General features: G+C 38.7%; 2 protein-coding genes across 5 annotated transcripts in view; one reads left to right on the top strand and one right to left on the bottom strand.

Annotated features, from left to right (window-relative positions):
* Nucleotides 1-15,644, top strand: part of vcla (vinculin a) — a 40,856-nt gene extending 25,212 nt beyond the window's left edge. For 2 of the 4 annotated variants that reach the window (XM_058386082.1, XM_058386081.1), the window contains exons 8-22: nucleotides 207-354; nucleotides 1,370-1,523; nucleotides 2,763-2,938; nucleotides 3,327-3,517; nucleotides 4,842-5,041; nucleotides 5,788-5,916; nucleotides 6,066-6,215; nucleotides 6,774-6,882; nucleotides 7,487-7,789; nucleotides 7,886-8,010; nucleotides 8,108-8,293; nucleotides 9,556-9,747; nucleotides 10,718-10,921; nucleotides 12,557-12,661; nucleotides 12,744-15,644. In XM_058386082.1, coding sequence (XP_058242065.1) covers nucleotides 207-354; nucleotides 1,370-1,523; nucleotides 2,763-2,938; nucleotides 3,327-3,517; nucleotides 4,842-5,041; nucleotides 5,788-5,916; nucleotides 6,066-6,215; nucleotides 6,774-6,882; nucleotides 7,487-7,789; nucleotides 7,886-8,010; nucleotides 8,108-8,293; nucleotides 9,556-9,747; nucleotides 10,718-10,921; nucleotides 12,557-12,661; nucleotides 12,744-12,890 — 2,519 coding nt within the window. In that variant the 3' untranslated portion in view covers nucleotides 12,891-15,644. The remainder of the gene's footprint in view (nucleotides 1-206; nucleotides 355-1,369; nucleotides 1,524-2,762; nucleotides 2,939-3,326; nucleotides 3,518-4,841; nucleotides 5,042-5,787; nucleotides 5,917-6,065; nucleotides 6,216-6,773; nucleotides 6,883-7,486; nucleotides 7,790-7,885; nucleotides 8,011-8,107; nucleotides 8,294-9,555; nucleotides 9,748-10,717; nucleotides 10,922-12,556; nucleotides 12,662-12,743) is intronic. The other 2 variants (XM_058386084.1, XM_058386083.1) reach the window with 1 other exon arrangement.
* A 761-nt stretch (nucleotides 15,645-16,405) lies between these two features.
* On the bottom strand, nucleotides 16,406-22,863 carry ap3m1 (adaptor related protein complex 3 subunit mu 1). The gene is made up of 9 exons (XM_058386085.1): nucleotides 22,718-22,863; nucleotides 20,845-21,125; nucleotides 20,577-20,748; nucleotides 19,867-20,004; nucleotides 19,649-19,734; nucleotides 18,876-19,009; nucleotides 18,586-18,793; nucleotides 18,076-18,220; nucleotides 16,406-17,358 (listed from the first exon to the last, which is right to left on the bottom strand). Exons 2-9 carry the CDS (start codon nucleotides 21,115-21,117, stop codon nucleotides 17,258-17,260), a joined length of 1,257 nt encoding a protein of 418 aa, XP_058242068.1. The 5' UTR covers nucleotides 21,118-21,125; nucleotides 22,718-22,863; the 3' UTR covers nucleotides 16,406-17,257.
* Between the last annotated feature and the right edge of the window lie 63 nt (nucleotides 22,864-22,926).

Below are 22,926 nucleotides of genomic sequence, written 5' to 3'. Positions count from 1 at the left end.
ACAAAAGAGGCTAGCGCATGAACAGATTGAACTTGGGGATTATGTGCTATGCCTTACATAAGCATTTACCCCATTGAACTATTGGAATTATGCAGTATATCATGGATCTGCACAAAATTGCCCATCATATTAAACTTGGGGGAAAATCTATATTGTTTCGCACAGATGTAGATTTCCTAAGCTCTTTATTTACTGAATGTGTGTAGGGACAGCAGGTGAGCATGCTCTGCGTCAGATTCTGGACGAAGCCGGGAAAGTGGGAGAGCTGTGTGCCGGGAAGGAGAGGAGGGAGATCCTAGGAACGACGAAGACTTTGGGACAGATGACTGATCAGGTGTCGGATATGCGAGCCAGGTACAGAAAGTCACTGGACGCTGAGAAGAGCAAATGCTTAAAAAAAATATTTATATATTTATTATTTATAATAAACATGGTACATCCTTGAGATTGTGTATTATATTTCAATAGATGGTGGCATGTTTGGCCTTCCTGCAGTCAGCCATTAGGCTGTGTATTGTATGTGAATACGGTTGTTGTCAAAAGTTTCACTAGATAGGGAGAGCTTGTGCTGGATTGCAGAGGAATGGTGTTTGTGAAGGCTGAGCCACAGAAAGTGAAAACAATAGCCCTGAGATTATAATCAAGGATCTGGCTTTGTTACAGAGGCTGAACTGAAGTACATTAAAGCCTGAGCCCTGGCTGAACAGCTATTGATTCAGCCCACTGCCTTCACTCAGCAAATGCTAAAAATGCAAGAAAAAGGCATTTCGTGACACATTGTTTGTAGCCACTTTCATTTTGGATCTGTGTTCAGAATTTGAAAAATTAACCTTTGACAATATGATCATATTAAACATTATTTCAACTTTTACAGCATTTGGCAGATGCATACCCTTATCCAGAGCGACTTACATTTATTCCATTTATACATCTGAGCAGTTGAGGGTTAAGGGCCCAGTAGTGGCAGCTGCTTGGTGCTGGGATTCAAGTTCATGAGCTTCTGATCAGATCCCAAGCCACACTTCTTTGATACAATCTTTTTTACTTGATACAGTCTAGTTGGTAAGCTACGTTACTGGGTTACCAAAAAAAGGATGGTTTCCTTTTTGAGTCTAGTTCTTTGCAAGGTTTCTTCCTCATGCTGTATCAGGAAGCTTTTTCCTTTCTGCTTTTGCCTCTTGCTTGCTTATTAAGGATTTGTGTAAAGCTTCTTTGTGACCATGTGTATTTTTAAGAGTGTTGTAGAAATACCATTTGAATCAAACTCTCATTGGACATTTTTAATTCCTTGTATTAGTTCATTGACACTATATTCTGTATTGGATGTATCTAAAATGTAAAACGTCTCGCATGTATTGGGATGTTACAGAGGTCAGGGGCCGACTCCTTTGGGCATGCAGAAGGCTCAGCAGGTGGCGCAGGGTTTGGACATCCTAGTGGGGAGAGTGGAGAATGCTGCTCGTAAACTGGAGGCTCTGAGCAATGCTAAGCAGGCGATTGCTAAGAGGATAGATGCTGCTCAGGTAAGATTGTTTACCAGCAACACGGAACTGTACATTCATACACTTCTTGTGGTGCCATGATGGTGCATCAGGGAGCTACAGGGTTCCTGGTTTGATCCTTACCTCAGGTTACTATCAGTGTGGAGTTCTGTGTGCTCTCTGGACATCCATGTGTGTTTCCCTCAAGTTCTCCAGTTTTCTCTCAGCTACCAAAACATGCACTCAGATGGATTGGTTGCTCTTCCAGATGTGATTATATGTGAACATGAGTGTAATCCTACTATGCCAACTGTTTTTCTGGATAGGATTCGAATCTTTTACTCTGACTAGGATACAATGGTTACAGATGATAGATGATGAATGTAACATTTCTTAGAAAGCTTCCTCTCTGTTGTAATGCTAGTTATAGCATAAGTCACAGTAAACATCCATTCCCATAATGACTCGCATAAAGAAGAGAGAAACGGCATGAGTTCGTAGATATGCACACGATGATTTAACATTCCCTGCGCTGAACCACAATATGACTAGCAAAACAGCATCAAGTCTAAATACAACAAATTGGAAGACAGGAAACCTGGGAAGTACTGAAGCAATAAGAAGACGAGAGAAATATGAATTATTATTTTTTATCGTTTTCAGATTATTGTGTGTAACTTTCTCACTGCGAAAACTGGCATTACAATTAGGATTAAAATAAACGAAATGACAAATTATTAAACTTATTTCTAGACATATTGTACTATTTTAATCTTTACATTTTTTTATTCAAATGATAGATTTAGTTTTTTTATGGACATTAATAATGATATTAATAATAATTAAAAATGAAAATAAATTGGCAATAGAACAAGAACATTTATAGCTAACAAATATGTCTAGAAATAAGTCTAGTAGTCTTTGATTTAGTTTATTGTAAATGTATAATAATTATTAGATATTACTAGATTCATCAGATATCAGATTTATTAGATATTATAAAGTGTTGTAGGTCAGGACACATCTTATACAGTTGTCTTTCTTTTTGTCTGGCATGTTTGTTTTTAAGCCCTTGAAGTGCATATTTAGTGTGTTTTCTATTAATTGGTATAAATTATTCAGTAATTATACTGAATCTAACTCTGATTATAAAAGTATATCTATTTCAGGCTTTGTTACTCGTTCTTTAGTGTCAGACTTCAGCTGGATGTGAGGATGTGCAGGTGGATGGTTGATCCATGTTTCAGCCTGGTGATGTGTGAGCACTCTGTGTTTGTGCAGAGCTGGCTGGCTGATCCTCATGGAGGTCCTGAAGGAGAGGAAAATATCAGAGCTCTGTTAGCTGAAGCCAAGCGCATCGCTGATCTGTGTGAAGACCCCAAAGAGAGAGACGACATTCTGCGCTCTGTTAGCGAGATTGCTGGCCTCACCGCCAAACTCGCTGAACTTCGCAGACAGTACGTTATCCACAGCCATATAGAACATGCAAATGCTGAACAGTGATAATGATGCCAGCTAGTGGTCTTCAAAATACTGTATAGAATCATGTGACCTGGATATGATCTTGATATTGTCATCAGATTGTTTGAAGTACAGTTCTGTAATATAGGCTTGATACACACTCAGGTTCTGTCAATTGAGTGATACCTTTAGGTCTTTTGTATTAGTTTGAACAGACATTAATCATCTGAGTAGTTGAATTCCTGTTACTGTAACTTCATTATTGACGTTATATGTTTAATTATTGTGCTTTTTTGCTCAGAGGTATCTATTATTATATTATATTATATTATGTATGGTTTGTCTTAACTGTCTGATCTGAGCCATAAGAATCTATTCCTTCAGGGGTAAAGGTGACACTCCTGAAGCCAGACTGCTGGCCAAACAGATCGGCACTGCTCTACAGAACCTGCAGGCCAAGACCAACCGTGCTGTAGCCAACATGCGGCCAGCCAAGGCTGCTGTGACCCTGGAGGGCAAGATGGAGCAGGCTCAGCGCTGGATCAACAACCCCAATTTGGATGACCGCGGAGTGGGTGAGGTCTCTTACCAAAGCTTTATGAATGAATACATACTGAATGAATGAATATAAATGGGGAAGGAAGTCTTGGCTGAGAAGACTAACCCAGGTTGATGAGTTGGAAGATGATTGATGAATGATTTCTTGGACTTTTACTGGTTAGAGTTTGGGAATTACAAGTTGCAACCAGGAACCAAACAACACAAAGATTTCTGTTTTTCCAGTTAAAGCAGTGCTGAGACAGAACAACAGTTCTGTTCATTTCAGAGGTTTCTCTGGTATCTTTCTGTGTCTAATGATGGGCCAGCTGTTCTATAATGAAAGAGCCTGCTCATTTGGGACAATTTACAAACCCTGATGGACGATAAAGCTGTATCAGGTGACATATACATCTGTGTGTAACCTGGTCTGAGCACTGTGTCTGTGGCCAGAAATGAACAGATGGTAATGGATATTTATTTATTCAGGTCTTGCTGTATGCATATTTATGTTTACAATACTTAACATCTTATGTCCAGTTTGGAAATCACATTACCGTATCAGCCTCTTAGCATGTAAACCTCGGAGTAATGTTTAATGTGACGTGAACCAGGCCCACAATTTCTTTAAGTTTAAAATTCTAGGTATTAGCATACTGTAAGTCCAATAATTCTATTAATTTCCCTAAAAGCTGGTAATGAAAAAGGTAGAAATTGATTTGTTGACAGGGAGGAAAATTCGCGTAGGGCTGTGTTATCCTACAAAATACCAGCTATGAGCAGTAAATGTGAGGGTTGCAAGGGTTTGAATGAAATCTGGTGCATGTTGTGAGACTTTGAAACAAAAACGGAGGCTGTGAGATGAAGATATCAGGGTGACGTCACAGATTTGTCATCTGAACATTGTACACACAGAAAGTACACTTAGTATCTTCTCTCTATTACACTACCTTACAAGTTAGTTGCAATGTTTATTGTCAAGGATCATTGAAATTGTTCACCTAAGTAGTATAAGCAGGCTGGTATGTTTCGATGCTTTAAGCAAGCTAAAAGAAAGAATTAGCCGTTATTATTATTTTGATCCTTTGATTAGTTGCATTTTATTTTCATGGAGTACAGTAACTTGGTTCATTGTAAGTGGGCAGGGCTTTAGTCCTCTCCCCCCTCCGGTGTGCTTGGCCTTCTATATTTAAGCCTTTACATTCCAGAAACAGTGCTTTGGAATTTGATGTTTGCACCTCCTACTGAGCCTCGAAGTGTCTAATGTACAACCAATATACTGACACCACACATTTTACTGTCTCTGTCTCTTCCTGTCTGTATTCCTGTCTGTCTGTCTGTCTCTGACCAATCTGAGTTTAGGTCAGGCTGCTATCCGCGGCTTGATAGCAGAAGGCCGCAGGCTGGCTAACTCTCTGCCAGGACCATACAGGCAGGAGCTACTGGCGAAGTGTGAGCGTGCAGAGCAGCTGATGCTGCAGCTGTGTGACCTGGCTGCTCGGGGAGAGGGAGAAAGTCCTCAGGGTCGTGCCGTAGCGGCTCAACTCCTTGATGCTCTTAAAGTAAGCAGAACAAAGGCAGCATTGCCCTTCAGCCCTGGGTTAATAAAAGCTGCAGTTACATGACTGTGCAATGCAGTAGAGTAACGCTGATCATAATCTACAACAGTACAGCAAGGCTGGCCAGAATCTGTAGTGTGTGTCCAAAAAGCAAGGAACCACTGGGAATATGTTGATCCCAATATGATGAGTCGCAAATACACACTGAGAAAAGGTGTAGAGTGTAAGGGTGGACATGTAGATAGTATGTAGATAGTTAATAAAAGATAATAAAAAATAGATCATAAAAAAAACAGATTTAAGTATATGTAGTTTTAGTCATAGACACTCTGTTCAGCAGTACATTAAAGGTCACCCCAATCTACAGCAGTTCAGTAAAGCTGGTCACAGGTAGAGCACTCTGAATGCCTGATATATTACACTTCACTTCATTTTGTTTGTTGAGCACTTTTAACAATACACACTGACCGAAAGCAGCTTTATAGAAATCCGGATAGAGATTTAGATCCGTAATGAATTTGCTTGAGGCAGCAATAGCATGTGAAAACAGTATGAGCAGCGCCATCTTCTGGCGCCTAGTGACATTGTTATTACTTAATTATTTTTCTTACCTTTAATTATTCTTAACATTTAATGATTCTTATTAAACAATTCTTTTTAGCTTTTAAACATACGATTTGAACATCATTTGTAAATGTTTTTAAATATATTACTGATTTATTTAATTTCAAACATGATTCTGTTTTCAGGATTTGAAAGCTAAGATGCAGGAGGCAATGACTCAGGAAGTGTCTGATGTATTCAGTGATACTACGACTCCCATCAAGCTTCTGGCTGTTGCAGCTACAGCCCCACCTGAGGCCCCCAATCGGGACGAGGTGATTGAAACGCACATTAGCTACATAGACCTATGGCAGTATATAGAGTTGATGATTAGATTATTAATATATAGCACAAAATTGGATGGCTAAAAATCGGAATATACAAATAGATATAGCATACATGTTTTTCTTTCTTTCTTGCACAGGTCTTTGATGAAAGGGCATCAAACTTTGAGAATCATGCTAACAGGCTGGGGGCCACAGCAGAGAAAGCTGCTGCTGTAGGGACAGCTAATAAGAGCACAGTGGAAGGGATCCAGGCTACGGTGAAGTCAGCCAGGGAGTTAACACCTCAGGTATGTGTCGGGGTCACCTCTGGGACAGTGTGTGTGTGTGTGTGTGTGTGTGTGTGTGTGTGTAAGCGAAAATTACATTCTGCTCCTGCATATATTGGCAAGACAGAGCCTCAGGATTTCGTACATAGCTGACTAAGAGTCTTAATGTAACTTGACTCATGTGTACAGACCCATTTATACACACAGTTGCTACACTCACTGGCCATTTTATCAGGTTAAGCATATAGGTGAACATTGTAAGTGTCCAGTTACGTGAATCCTCAATGGTTGTAGCCCATCTGTTGCTATCCACCCTGTCCACTAATGGAAAGGGGACCAACATAGGACCAGATATTATTTCACAGCACAGCAGTGACACTGACTGACCTACTAGTGGTGTGTTTTTGATGCAAAATTTGGTGCGGATGCAAGTGTATCAAGCAAAAAAAAAACAAAACCCAGATGTAATTGTGTTTTTTATTCATGCTATTCTCTAATAATAAAACCTTTTGCTGATCACAGCTGTATGATGTTTAGTGTGATGTTTAGACTAGATTTTTTTTTTATTGTTCTGCACAGGTTACTTCTGCTGCACGTATTTTGCTGAAGAACCCTGGTAACCAGGCAGCATACGAACATTTTGAGACCATGAAAAACCAGTGGATTGACAATATCGAAAAAATGACTGGTATGCAGAATGTTTACTTAGTTTTCATGTATAATGTATTACTACAGTTTAATATACACATTTAATTAAAAATCTTACTAAACTGTTCCTTGTCGCTGGGGTGGTGCTCGTACCTTTTTTTTTTTATCTTTACCGTGCATCGTTTGCACTGTAATTAGTTTTTATTGTAAAGCTTTAAAGATAAAAGATGCATAGTACAGGTTTAAAAGATTAACCAATGACGATGAAAGGTGCAATTTTCTACCCCTTTTTTGAGAATCTGTTAAAAGACACATTATTTTTGCAGCCTTCTCTTTCAGATGGTAGCATTATCGTCCACTTACATGTTATTATGCTATAAACTGTGTATTGCTATAGTTAATAGTAAATTATTCATAAATAGTACGTGAGAGGACAGGTTTATAAATACAGATACTAAACTTTTCGTTTTCACTGGGGTCATACCATCAAGTGGACAGCCTCTGTAGCTTTAGTATGGATCTTTCACCTGGAAATGTGGATATAATAAACCTTAAAAAACTCAGGGACTCCAGTAAGAGTCAGGTAAGTAAAATCAAGTCCACTTTGTTGTATATTAACCTATCTTCCTTCTCCTCTGTGGCAGGTTTGGTAGACGAGGCGATTGACACTAAATCCCTCCTGGATGCCTCCGAAGAAGCCATCAAAAAAGACATCGATAAGTGTCGTGTGGCTATGGCGAACGTTCAGCCCCAGATGCTGGTAGCTGGAGCCACTAGCATTGCCAGGCGGGCAAACCGGATACTCCTGGTGGCTAAGAGAGAAGTGGAGAACTCTGAAGATCCTAAATTCAGAGAGATGGTGAAAGTAGCCTCAGACGAACTGAGCAAAACAATTTCGCCCATGGTTATGGATGCCAAGGCTGTAGCAGGAAACATCCAGAATCCAGGTGAAGAGGATTGGTCTTTCACAAGCTTTAATAAGCATATTTAATCCACTTGTGGTTTCTGACTCAAATGAAAATTTCCTGTTTCTTTTTGAGCAGGTCTTCAAAAAAGCTTTCTGGATTCAGCATACAGGATTCTTTCTGCTGTTGGGAAAGTCAGAGAAGCCTTCCAGCCTCAGGAGCCTGACTTCCCTCCTCCTCCTCCAGACCTGGATCAGCTGCATGTTAGTACTTTGCCATGTCCAATCCTTGTTCATTAAAGAAGCATGGTGCTTGTGAATGTTGGAAAAACTCAAACAACACTACTATCCTGTGTGTCAGGTAAATGATGAACAGGCTCCTCCTAAACCACCACTCCCAGAGGGAGAAGTTCCTCCGCCCAGACCTCCTCCTCCTGAGGAGAAAGACGAGGAGTTCCCTGAGCAGAAGGCCGGGGAGATGGTGAGCGAGCCGATGATGGTGGCTGCCAGGCAACTCCACGATGAAGCCCGCAAGTGGTCTAGTAAGGTGAGCTTAACGTGTCTTAAAAGCACACTTTGGTTTGGTTTCTGTTTGGTTCAATGGAGTCCTGATGTAAAATGTGGTTTGAGGTAACTAAAAAATAAAATTTTTTAACATATACATATTAAGTCATACAGTGCTACACATACCAGAAAATGATGTAGACGTGTCTTAAATTTCAGAGACGTTGATGTTGAATTGCTTTATTTTATTTCTAACCCTGAAATTTGGAAAATCTTTCAGATGATTCCAATTTCAGTGAAGACATGGAAACTGTCATCTTCCAAATGCCTTTCATGAACTTATTAATGTCTAATCCTTTGCTAGCAGGAAATAGTTCCAGCTTTGGGCAAGTTATTATTATAAAAAATTACTGATATTTATCTTGTTTTCATATTGTATCCTCAGTGGACAGACGAAGAAGCCATTTTGTTATTAGTAATAAATGAAGTGAGCTCACGAACTCAAGTAGAGCTGATGTGCATGAATCTTTATTAAGCAATATAATGTCAGGAGTTGTGTGTAAATTTGTTTACTTTTGTTTTGGTGTTCACTACTGCTTCTGTCCTCTCTGTCTCGTTAAGGCCTGGCTGAGTCTGTAAACGATCAAACAACAAAGGCAAAGCAGAGTCTCTATATTGGGTATTATATTGGAATACTGATGAAGGTTAAACAATGTCATGAATGCTTCTGCACAAATCTTATTCCCTAGGTGCAGAATTGCTTTTATATTTGCATTGAATTTTGGCTGCTGGTGGTAAAAATACACTCTTGCACCATGCAGTTACTTCAGTGAAGAAGGAAACATGTCCAAAATCTAGTATTTGGAGAAGATATTAATCTGTTAACACAATATTAGAGCAGTTGACCTCTTTTTTTTAATTAAATGTCATTTATTTCACTCATGTACAAATATTTAAAATATAAATGAATATTTAGATTTATTTATGAATCAATTTGCCTTAACTGTTTTGGTAGAAAGTTCTGCATAATATCGCAACACAAAGAGTGCTTCAGCCTGATTTGAGAGCAATTTGTGTGCAGTAACTTTCCTGCTAGCTTATCCAACAGGACCACAATGCAGATGCTGCCTCTGCCTTCCTGTCCCTAAACCCTATGTCTCCCTCTCTTCTCCTCCTTTCTCCTCTCCTCTGTTCAGTAGATCTCCAGTCAGTGCCTCTTATACTAACTCTCTCCTCCTTTCTCCACACTGCTATCCCTCTTTCCCTCCTCCTCTCCCTCCTCCTCCTTCTCCTCCGCTCCCCCAGCCCGAAGTGACAGACGATCGCTTTGTGACCGCTGCGGCGGACGTAGATATAGACGATGAGGACGAGTTCACAGACAACGAGGACGATTACGAGCCTGAACTGCTCTTAATGCCCTCCAATCAGCCCGTTAACCAGCCCATTCTGGCTGCTGCCCAGTCCTTGCACCAGGAAGCTCGCAAGTGGTCCAGTAAGGTACTTGTGCTTCCGGGCCCTGAGGGGCTGCAGCATCTCTTCTGCATCCAGATGTGACTTTGGGAACATTGAAACCAGCTGCTGTTGCTGCATCACATTTGGGTCCAGTGTAATTTTATTGCTGCATAGGTTGCCTATGACAGTTCTATGAATGGCGAGTTTGTTGTGCACTTTCTTTGATAAACTGATACTGGCTTCACAAGTCCATCGCTGCGCTTTTTTCTTTCTTTCTTTCTTTCTTTTTTTTTTTTTGCTTGTCACGCCTCTGGACTGATTTGACAGAGGAGCCGTTCACTTAGTCTGTGCTGTCAGTCACTCAGCTTTCGCCAACATATGAAGCCAACGATGACAGTTTCCCAATGACTTCAGGGTCACACTGCGATGAAGTCATGACACCTGCCTGGTTTTTTTTCTCACTTGCTTTTATTCTAACCAACTAAATGAGCATACTGATGCCATGTGTATTAACTGAACAAGGTCATCTGCACGCCCTGAACTCCTTCTGCAGTCATGAAAATGTTTGTTTTTGAAGACAGATGATAGCATGAGTCTTCAGTTGTGAGTCTCCAGCTGGGTATAGACTGATGTACTTATCCTTTTTCATAAACTGTTATAAGGTTATGTTTTTTTTTTTACTGTGTTACTGTTACTAATTTCATATGAGGCATGATGCAAGAATGGAATTGCAGTGGATGAATCTGTGATTAACACTTTGGTCAGTCTAACCCTTTTGTGAACACAGCACTGCAGCATTAAGGTATAGAATAATACCATGCTATTCCACAGAATTCAAAATATCTATATACAGAATATTATGTGCAAAATATTTAACTTGATACATTATATGATTTGAAATCTGTCACTCACTTGCTTATATAATATGATTGAATGAGATTTTCCGCTCAGGAAGCGTGATCCCTCCATACTTTGTAGAAATCAGTTTATGTCTGTGTCTATTTTTTCTCCTCAGGGTAATGATATTATTGCAGCAGCTAAGCGAATGGCCCTGCTGATGGCTGAGATGTCGCGCCTGGTACGTGGAGGCAGTGGCAACAAGCGTGCACTGATCCAGTGTGCTAAAGACATCGCCAAGGCCTCTGATGAGGTCACACGGCTGGCTAAAGAGGTGGCTAAGCAATGCACTGACAAGCGCATTCGCACCAACCTGCTGCAGGTCAGTGTATCTCTTCTGCCTTGAATTATAGAGATCGTTATTTTTTAGAGAACAGTGAAATTTGAAGCCCAACATGAAATGTTGTGAAAGATTGAAAGGGGTACAAAAGGCACTATCATGAAAGAATTTATCACTGATGAACTGATTGTAAGTCTATAAGCAGCACTGCAAACCAGGAGAAGTAAAAAAAAAAGTTAATTTTGACAAATAAAAGACAAGAGATGTCCACAGTGTGAAACCTGTATTCATCAATTGTTGTAATTCTCATATCATTATAACTCGTATAATTTTTTATTTTTTGGTAATTTACCAGTGTACTTACATTTTAAATGTTTATTATGTTTTTTATAACTTTCAGTGCAATTCGATTTATTTATATAGAACTTTTAACAAAGGACACTGTCTCAAAGCAGCTTTACAGAAATAGAACAATTCAGAATAAAAATGACCAAAATTATACATTTAAATTCATATTTATCCCTTGCTTCATAATTCTAATAAATTCTCACCTCATTATTAGTTCTAAAATCAGGACCCTCACATTACAGCATGATTAGAATTGATTAAGAAATATTATTATAAATTTTAATGATAACGTTTATGCTTTATGAAGCATTGTTAGAGCTTCTGAAAAGGCTCAGAAGAAATCATTACAATAAAGAACTGTAAGCACACTGCTAATGATTTATGAATATAGACTCATTATAGAAATGGATACTTCTACGTATTAAACATCATCGTAAATCTAGTAGTTTATGAGAAACATTAAGTATACGGTTCATTACATGTCTTGACAAGTGTGTCAGCATTAAGAAGCGGTTGCACATTGTTTTTTTTCTTATAGCAATATTTTATTTGTCAGCCGTAATGATGAGCATACAGAGGATAGAATCATTGAGAGATTTCGATACAACCAAATAAATAAATAAAATTAAGTAAAATAAAATTAAATAATTTTTAAAAAGGAAACCAAACTTTTATATGGTCATGTATGAATAAAGTATTAACCGCTTTAATTATTTAAGATACTTCCAATAATTATCAAGTGTATAAAAGACTTATGATCAATGTCCCAAAAAATCATAAAACATAACACACAAGAAATTTTCATCTTATTCATTTTATTTTGTGGTAGCTGTGGGATGAGGTGGCCACTGCTGGGCCCTTGAGCAATTTCTCAGTCAATAAAATAAGATAAAATCGCTCTGCATAAGTGTGTCTGCCAAATGCCAGAAATGTATTTTCATAAATAAATGTCCAGCATTCACTGCCTGGGGTCAAGATGTATCTCTTTACCAATAATTTGACATATGATCTCCAGCATATTTACCCAAATACAGCTGACTTTTGTACAGTCCCACATACTGTCTCGAGTTTATAACACAGATGAGGAATGTTAGGGTTACAGTGATGTAATTTGAACTGGACTGGGGTGATGTACCATCTGCTGGACTATTTATACTGAAGCAGTGTCAGATGGCTGCTCACTGTTTGAGTTTGGGCTTGTGAACATTCTTCATCTGTTCTATCAACCTATAGATCAATCTGCCATGAAGAAAATTGTTGACCCGGTTTGACTTTGTTATTTCTCGGTCCCGTGTGTACTCACCGTACTGTACATGCTTTGCTGCTCAGGTGTGTGAGCGGATCCCTACCATCAGCACTCAGCTGAAGATTCTGTCCACGGTGAAGGCCACCATGCTGGGACGCACTAACATCAGCGAGGAGGAATCAGAGCAGGTCAGAATGCATCAGATATGGCTTTTCAATATTTATTCAGCTGCGTTCCGTAAAACTGATCATGTGACTGTGTTCCATGAAGGCTACTGAGATGTTGGTCCACAACGCACAGAACCTGATGCAGTCGGTGAAGGAGACGGTGAGAGAAGCCGAAGCGGCCTCCATTAAAATCCGTACAGACGCAGGCTTCACTCTCCGCTGGGTTAGAAAGACCCCCTGGTACCAGTAAAGCACCGGTTCCTTCCTTCCTGTTTTTAGTCTTGCCTTTTAGAACACTGAAATCTAGTGGCCTAAGGGGGTGAAATTGAAAGGACACATTACGCTGATGGACACTGATCATAAACGTTATGAGTTCATGCCTCACTCTTTGCTTTGTGAAGGAATTATTTTATTTTATTTTTTTCCGTGGTTATGGTTCTTAAGGTTTGCTCGTGTCCCTTTATTTCTCACTATGTTTAAAAAGTAGGACTATATAGGATGAAGATTTTTTAAATATATATTTTTGGTATGTTGGGTTTCCAGAATTGATCCAAATTTCAGGTATATATATATACAGTATATTTTTTGCATGAAGATTTTTTTTTTTTTCTATTTTGTATCGAAGGACTATGGGTCAACCTTGTGAACGCTTCTCTCATGGGGTCATAAGGTTTTCATATCGAGAGTGTATATATTTATATTTCTTAACGCTGTCTACGCCTGATTTATTAATTTACATTTCAGTCGATTAAAAGCGTAACGCAAGAGAACGTTTTTAGCTTTACTCACTTGGGCTGATTGTATGAGGTATTAATTCACCTTTTAATGAAGCTTTGTTATTTAGCCTCTATTTTACAGAAAGAAGGATACGGTTGATGTTGCAATGATTTTTTTTTTTTTTTTTTGCTGGTTGCCTCACATATTGACGCCAAAGATTCTGTTGGTTATAGTTATATTTCTATAATCTTAGCACTGTCTGATAAAATAAACAGAACTTTAATGTATTTGAGCTTTACTGAACTTGAACTCTGGTTTGGATTGCGTTGAATAATGTCAGCAGTCAGTACTCACCACTTATAATAGCTTGTGTGTGTGTGTGTGTGTGTGAGACCACTTTAGAACAAGTTTAATCATCGTGAAATGACCTCATTAGGGTCAGAATGTTTAAGATGAATCTCTGAAGCACAATCCATGCAACAGTCGAACTGTTATTTCTGCTTAATATCAGATAAACATCAAAGCCGGTCTTATTTTGCAGAAAAATAAGACTCTTGACCTGGCTCTGTGTGTGTGTGTGTGTGTGTGTGTTTTGTGCAAATCTTTTAAATTGACATCACCAAGTACAAATTTCTGTTAGAATTACTACATATATACATAACTACCTCTACATTAACATTTTGAAAAGTATAAATGTAGAGCTAGTGAAAATTGCAGCATAATACACAGTATATCTGTTTGGATAAAGGTTCTTGAGAAGCAGTTCTTCACGTCTTAAGGGATTTGCTGAAGTTTCTCGCAGAAAAATGGACAAGCCAGGCCTTTAAAAAGTCAAAAGTGCCAGATATTAACTCTTACATTACAACTGTTCAAGATGCACTCCTCCAGTTCCTCCAGGATACTTCATTGGAGCAGCTTGAATTTTTCTAAATGACTGCAGATTTGGGCCAAGATGCATTATGTGACATCGTCATTACATGTATTTGGCCAAAGCTTTCTTAGATTTCTGTGCGCCAAACATGAGTAGAGCTATCACAGAAAGTAATTACAAATACAGGAAGGAGTTTAAAAGAAACTTGCGCTTTTGCAAGTTCACCAATGCAAGCAGTTCATGTAGCTCTATTCAATAATTCAAGCACCAAACAACAACAATAAAAATATCTGAAAGCTACATCACAAATTTTGAAAACAAAACAAAAAGCTAAATTTAGCCATCGCAATCACATAAAACCTCAGTGAAACGCTGGAGGAACGGCTACACGCAAATTTATTAGCATAGTCCCTACATTTCACTCAGGGAGTAGTTTCTATCACAAATTTGCTGACAATTTAAATCTTTCATTAATATCATATGATTTGGACATCCTGTGATCACACAGAACAGCCGGGAATGATATTATAGCCTTCCATTTTGTCCTGGGATAGAAAAACCTGCAGACTTGTCACATTACTGAGTAAATAAAAAGCACAGCATCCTCTCTCCTGAAGACTCTCCTACTGCGGAAAACTCCCGAATGCTTAAAGCAGCCGAGACTCCTTCCATAAACATGCAGCAGTAAACATCTCCTTACAAAAAGCTTCGAAGTATCAACAATAATAGGGCTTTTTTTTTTTTATTATTAAGCTTATTGATAGGTTTAGATTATATGGTGCGTCCATCATTCGAGTTCCTGCTAGACGAGCTGTTGCTATAGCAACAAGGACGTATTTGAACGAGGACATTAATAGAAACTTGTGCTTTGCCTTGCAGCAGGAAACAGTCAGAGCTGCTGTTATAGAAAATCAACCAGTGCTGAGATATTATTATTATTATTGGCTGTAATAAAGTGAAGTCAAAGTTCTCAAGGTTAGAAATGAATGCTACATGTTGCTTACACAGCTGATGAACCTTGTCCTGCTTCTCTTTTTGTGTACGCTGCATTTTTTTTCACTACCTTTACATTTATTACTAAATAACACTATCTGGCGGGAAAAAAAAAACACCTTTCTCCTGGTTGCCAAGTTGACACCGGACATTTTGTTCCTAGGCAACCCGAATCCCCAAAAAACAAAAACAACCGTGACCTGTTCCCTTTTAAGAAATATTTGTGATTTATTTTAATCTGTTTGGAAAATATGGGTAATGATTCTACAAGACCCGGGTGGCTTGTTCACACACAGTTAAACATGAAGCAGAAGATGCACTGCCTAGATATCTTACTAATTTCTAGATGTTATGAACATGTTTAGAGAAATGATCGGTGCCTCATTGTGAGTGTTTACAAGGCTGAATTTTGTATGTTTGTAAGAGCATGTTTCAGGTCAAGAAGAATACGATGTATGAATGTATAGATTGACACTACTGTTGGTATGGGTTTTAGTGTCCCTTAAACATCTGCTGTGCCTCGGATTAATAAACTTATTCTTGACTTGAACGTTTCCATTTAAGATACCTGCAGTTATTAAATGTACCATGCTTTTAAAGTCAAACAATCATAATTGTGGAACCTATGCATTTATTATCTACTGTAGGTCTCTTATAAAGCAAGTGAATTTTTACATACACCAGGTATAATGTTGAATAATACTGTGTCGGTCCCCCTTTTGCTGCCAAAACAGCCCTGACCCGTCATGCACTGTGTATTCTGACACCTTTCTATCAGAACCAGCATTAACTTCATCAGCAATTTGACGAACAGTCTGTTGGATCGGATCACACAGGACAGCTTTTGCTTCCCACATGCATCAATGAGCCTTGGCCGCCCATGACCCTGTCGCCGGTTCACCACTGTTCCTTTCTTGGACCACTTTTGATAGATACTGACCACTGCAGACCGGGAACACCCCACAAGAGCTGCAGTTTTGGAGATGCTCTGATCCAGTCGTCTAGCCATCATAATTTGGCCCTGGTCAAACTCGCTCAAATCCTTACTTTTGCCCATTTTTCCTGCTTCTAATACATCAACTTTGAGGACAAAATGTTCACTTGCTATTATCAGTGTATAGTACACACACACACACAAAGTAATTCAAAAAAAAAAAAAGGAACAAAGAACCACATACACAGCATAATTTCCCAAAATGTTTATAAATGTCAAGGCATTAGGTTTATTTACATATTTTCAAATGCAATTAACTTATTTATTTCTAAACTTTACAAAAGATGCACCCCTTCAGAATGTGCACAACTCTGAGCGACACTGCCTCATTTGCAAGCCGGCTAATTACTAACAAGTGACACAGATGGATTAGTAATTGTAGCAGACTATTTATACTACTTCCTTACAACTTCTTTGCACATAAAACAATACACCTCACCCGCTCTCTTTTCTCTCCTGAGTGAAAGCTCAGGGTGTGTGATGGGTATAGTGTTTTTGGAGTAACAGCACAGCTACTCAAGCTGTGATTTGAAGCAAGGCCTCTTCAAGTGTTTTTTTTTCTTTCTTTCTTTCCAAAAGGCCACTTAAAATTTGTACTAAAGGTAGGGTACTGAAATATTTCTTAACTGTTTGGTAAATGTTTGTAATGTGCAGAGATGAAAAATGGAAATATATATCCACCATATCTTAAGTAGGTTTAAGTATGATTAAGTGAAATATCCTATGACAGAACAGTAAAAACACTGAGAACAGAATGCAACAGACAGGGAAAAGACTTCCTTCTGGTATGAATATGTAAACTATTCCAGCATGTACGGCTATTAATATCGAGCACAACACTGAAAAGGGAATTTTTTTTTTTGTCAAAGTAAAGAAATCCATGTAAAAGGCTCAATCTTTAACTTCTCTCCCCAACAGCCACCACCACCACAGCACAATATTGGCAATATGGAGTAATTCAGTCAATAAAATATGATTTGTCACATATAACAACACATTGCTGCCATCATCATGTATGAGATTTTGTTTACTTTACAGACAGTTAAGTTCTGACCTGAAACTTTCCAGCTTTGGTTATGTATTTAACACCTTTAAATGGTTTGTATTTCTCTCCGTACATGTCCAGCCGATTCACCTTCAGTCCTGTAGGCAGAAAACACAAACAATTAATACACAGCCTGCATGCAATATCTAACACTATACCATAGCTAGACATTATAACTGTACTGTTATACACATACACCCCAAGGTCAAGAAAATGAGCACTGAGACGCATGTGCTGGCCTGGAAAACCCTTTCCATGGTGAAATTCGGACATTTTCTACTGAAAATAAACTACAGATTTGCTCTGAAATATGTTCCTCTGTTGCATGCATCTCAGCCAGAAATACCAGAAGTAAATTTTGCTTGCATTTAAGATTCAATATCCTACCTAATCAATTTACTGGGGGAAAAAACATTACTTATTAAACTTGTTAAATTGACCTCTTTAACAAACATGTCCTTTGCAGGCAGCCAGGCAATGCACGAAAGTAACCTTAAATATTTATTTATTATTATTTATTTATATTTTATAATTTTATATTTTAATAAAATATTTATTATTTTACTTTTAAATATTTTATGTTTTCTTGAAGCATATAAAAATATTATATTACTAGCAGTAAAGTATTTTTTTCGGTAAAGAAAAGAATTTAAACAATTTCTAATACACTAAAAATGTTTAAATAAAAAATATAGAAAGAAGAAATCACACCACTAATCACTTAAAACTGTAGAAATATTTAAAATAAATTTTATTTATTTATTTAAAAAAAAAGGTACACATCAGATTTTAACAATTATATATCTGTTTCCTACCTGAGATAGCTAACTGTTGAATCTTGAAATTAATGTTCAGGCTTGGGTTTTCCTCTGGTTTTGGAGAGCCTAACTGCAGGCTCAGGCTTCCTTTTAAATTTGGCAGCTTTTGTTGGTTGAGTTTGCCGATGTCCCACACCAAAATCTAGGGCACAGGAAACAGTGTTTACTGTGACTACAGTAAATACAGGCAGAGGAAACGTTTCACAGGTATGACATACTGACTAATCTGGAAACACTGAGAAAAACATTTACAGACATGCTGGAACAATGTAACATGATGTAACTAACAGTTAAAGGAAGTATGAAAGGTAATATAAATATTTTGTCAGGACACAGGTTTAGCGGTCTGAGAAAACGGTTCATATGGATGCATTTGGAACTAAAATGTGTGTCTCCTTTGCTAGTAATCACTTTTATTTAGTAATGCTTTAGGACTTATGCTTTGACCTCAGTGTTTGATAACCTGTCTCTATACACTTATAAAAACTGGCTAAAACTGGGTTTTACCTTGGTGACTGGGTCGTAGGTGTATGTACCCTGTGTTGCAGTGAGATTGGCACTGAGGACCACTTTCGGCATGTGTATTGTGACTCCCACACACTCGATGGTCTTCCCCATGGTCTGTTTAGGACCCACTGTGATGTCCAACCTCCCAGAGGATCCAGTCTCAAAGAAGCTGATATTTTGCCTCACATATACCGGGATTGCTACCAAACTACAAGAGAAAACACCACTCATTAATTGTGCCATGACAGCTGATTTTGATTACAATCATTGGGTCAGAGAAAGCTTCTTACTTTTGTGCAGTCACGTGATAAGACATAAGTCGGAAGTTTCCGTCGGGAGGGATAAAGGAAAGAACTCTCTCAGACTCCCATCTCTTGAAGCGGACACACGGATGGAAGCTCACGTCATCCAGGAGTCTGGGGTTCTGCAGGGGAAAAATGTACACAATTTGATATCCTGCTTCTCTCACCAATAAGACAGAGCCACATGTCACAGGAAATAAAACACGAGCCGGGGTGGAAAAATTTAATTTATTAGCGACTCCACCAGGCACACAGAAGCTGGTCAGTTTTATCTATTGGTTGCCTGGAAACCTAATTGAATAACGTAATGTAATAAGGTGTGGTGAGCTAGTGAAGCGCATTAATCCAGGCTAAAGACACAAACAGGTTATGAATTTGCAGGAAGTGGATGCGTCCACATTGTTATCCCGTCCTGATAAAGATCATGAAGTCATTATGTATTTGCAATCTCAACAAAAAGTCAGCAATGAATTGTAACTGGAGTCTGACCAATGTCTGATATTTTCCCTTAATAAGTTTAACTGTGTCGTAAGCAGGACGGTTGTATTGCAGCATTGCGTTGCATTACATTTCCATTAGTGTTTCAAAAATTTGGTAACAAACAAAAAATAAATCATTTCTACCATCAGCCATATTGCACATTAAATTTCTCTCAGGTTGTTGATTTGTCCATCACTGCATGTTACAGTATTAGACATCATCTATAAAAAGTGTAATTCTCTGTAGCTGTCTCTTCACATTGTATAAAATATGGTACTCACCATAAATGAGAGTGTAAGATCAGGCATTCCTGAGAGTTTCACACAAGCATCAATCACTCCCTGGATTTCGGCAAACACCGTTGTTCCTGAAAGAACGGACACTACAAATAACCACTGTCTCCACTTTTGGTATGTGATATGGGGAAAAATGACATCACTGAAAATATTGTTCAAATACAGGGAAATTTTCTGGAATTGCAAAGAGAAAGGAATTATACCGGATTTATCCAGGATGGCATCAACTTCCTCCACCACATCAAAATAGGCCTCGTTGTTAGTGTATTTTACAGCTGCCCTTCTCCAGGGGATAGTGGACAGTTGTCCGGTAGGGAGAGTCTCACCAACATTACTGCTGCCTAACAGGAAGACAGGTCAGATAGAAGATTTTAGCCATAGAGAAGAACATGTAAGCAATTGTTTGGAAAAGACATTTTGTATTGTAAGACTGTATGTTCGTACTTGCAAGCTTCGTAAAGAACAGTAAACAGTTTTGAGTGGAAAGCCGGGGAAATGGTGAACCACATGCACTATAAAAGGCAATTTTTTGTAGTTGTTGTTTTACCTTAACTCATACCTAATTTGAATAGAATAGAGAAAATCTCTTCAAATGTCACACTGTCATTCCCAGTGAATTTGCAAATCCATGTGACACATAGAAAATAAAAGGTCAACGGTTGCTTTGTTGCTTGCTAGTGTGAATGCAGCGTAAGCTTGTGGACGCTGCCGATGCAGCGAGTGAGCCGTTCTCATTTGCCACCCGAATGTGAATGTCCAGGGCTAAAGCCTGAGTTTACTCAGTGCACCAAAGTGAGAATTTTTCCAGCTCTACAAATATTACCGAAGTTCACTGCAGATATTTTCAGAAAACCACCATTTTGATTCTAAATCTCTTTTTTGCAGAAGATGCATTATTAATAAGATGACCTACCTGTGATGCTGTTGACCATAGAGCGCAAAATGGTGGGAGGTTTAATGAGTTCTTTCAGGATGTTGGACTCTGTGGCCAGAGGGAAGCCATTATCCAGCATTTCTTCAAGGAGCTCATACACGATGACAACATTGTCCTTAATAATAGCTTCTGAGCATTCCCCGAAATAATCCTGCATACAGGTTTAGCAGGGTCAGACTCCATAATAAACCATATACTGACAGACTCTTGCGCTGAATGTATGCAAAATATTTAAACTGGAATATACCTGAAAGGTCTCAGCAACACGATGAAGAAATTCAATAACAAAGAGGGGGGGTACTTCTGCCTGGATGACAGAAACAAAAAAGATCTTCTCCCGGTAGATATTAATGAGGTAGTGATGAGGCGTGCAGAGCACAGGAGGCACGTTCTCCGGTTCCCCAGCTTTCTCCCTAGCTTCAAAGAAGTAATCGCAGACAGAGCGGCTTATCACACTCTTCCAGTGTTTTTCCAGGAATATGTCACCAGTGCTGTTAATCAGGAACAAGCTGTGAATCATGTTGTGCACTGTGGGAAGGAAAATAGGGAAAATTAGCTAAATTAATGTATGCAATTGAATTAGTGATGTGAGGAGCTAGAGGTTATTGTCTATTTTATAGAAGAACAGGCTAAAAAATGGCCAAAAAATCCCAAAAAACTTCCATTTGCACAAAAATGGAATTGTAAGACATATGAACAACTTAGTGGACTGATTATGGTTCCACTACATTGCAAAGTACACTATATTGTCCCAAAAAAGTTTTGGGACGTCTGCCTTTACATGCACATGAATTTAATATAGAGTTGGTCCACCCTTTGCAGCTATAACAGCTTCAACTTATTCTGGGAAGGCTTTCCACAAGTGGGAATTTCTGACCATTCCTCTAGCAGCACATTTGTGAGGTCAGGCACTGATGTTGGACAAGAAGGTATGGCTCGCAGTCTCTGTTCTAATTCATCCCAAAGATGTTCAGTCAGGTTGAAGTCAGGACTCTGTGCAGTTCCTCCACACCAAACTCACTCATCCATGTCTTTCTGGACCTTGCTTTGTGCACTGGTGTGCAGTCATGTTGGAACAGGAAGGGGTCATCCCCAAACTGTTCCCACAAAGTTGGGAGCATGAAATTGTCCAAATTGTCTTGGTATGATGAAGCATTAAGAGTTCCTTTCACTGGAACTAAGGGGCTGAGCCCAACCCCTGAATTCACTGATTTGGAGGGGTGTCCCAAAACGTTTGGCAATATAGTGTATCTGCAAATTGGATTTAATGTTAAATGACAGGCTGTAGAATGGTTCAGTGAGTAGCACTACCCTCTAAAATGTACAGTTTCAAAATCCAGGGGTAAGTAATGTAATGTACTATTGTGTGTATGGGGTTTCCTCTTAGAATTTTATTTTTAAATTTCCTCTTAGAAAAACTGTTACCCTTGGGTGTAAATGAGTGTGATAATGGAGGTTTTCCCATCCAGGGTGCAAAACCTCCTCATGCCAAATATTCCTAGGATCCTGAGCCACCATTAACCCTGACCTGGAAAAAGCAGTGAGTGAAGATGGATGGCAGGATGGATGCTTTTAATATTTCTCAGAACTTCAGGACCGTGGATGTACAAGACAGATAATAAAACTGGAAATTTAATATGATGGGAATTTGATGGTGTACTGGACCTCTCTCTCTCACACACACACACACACACACATTATTCTAGGACACTGAAGGTGTGGGGAAAAACCTTAACACAACCCAGACTTCCTGCTTTGACTGTTCACTCTGCTCCTGGCTCTGGGAATCTAAAAATCACAGATTAATGCAAATGCTAATAATTCATTCTAACTGTAAATAAGAAAATAACGAACTAAAAGTGACAAAACTCTGAGTAGGGACAGTCGATAGTTAACATAACACTGACAGTGCAATAAGATAAACACCACTGTGTGTTCCTCTACAACTTCATCAGTTGCCTCTCCTGGCTCGAGCTGAAAGTTGTGTTTGTTTAGTGCTATATGCTGCTTTCTTTACCTTTTCTTATCTGACAGTCACTAGTTTCACGTTATACAAAAGTAATGAATAAACCCACGCCTTACACGTGTAGATAAACTCAAATATATTAAAATTAAATTACCTTTTTTTCCCCAGAAACGTCTTGGAGAGAGTAAAATAAAGTAAGAGGAAAAGTCTTCGGTGGCAATATGGCAGTAGTTACAGCCCTCGAAGGCTTGTTTAAAAGAGACGCCTACAAATATGCCGTTTCCAAATGATTGTCAAACAATGAGCTAATAAAAAGCTTTAAATAAACAAATAAGTAAAATAAGCCCGCTAGTCTATATCTAA

The sequence above is a fragment of the Hemibagrus wyckioides genome, linkage group LG03 (assembly GCF_019097595.1).
Source record: "Hemibagrus wyckioides isolate EC202008001 linkage group LG03, SWU_Hwy_1.0, whole genome shotgun sequence".
Classification (NCBI taxonomy): domain Eukaryota; kingdom Metazoa; phylum Chordata; class Actinopteri; order Siluriformes; family Bagridae; genus Hemibagrus; species Hemibagrus wyckioides.
This window is presented reverse-complemented; position numbering and strand designations above follow the sequence as displayed.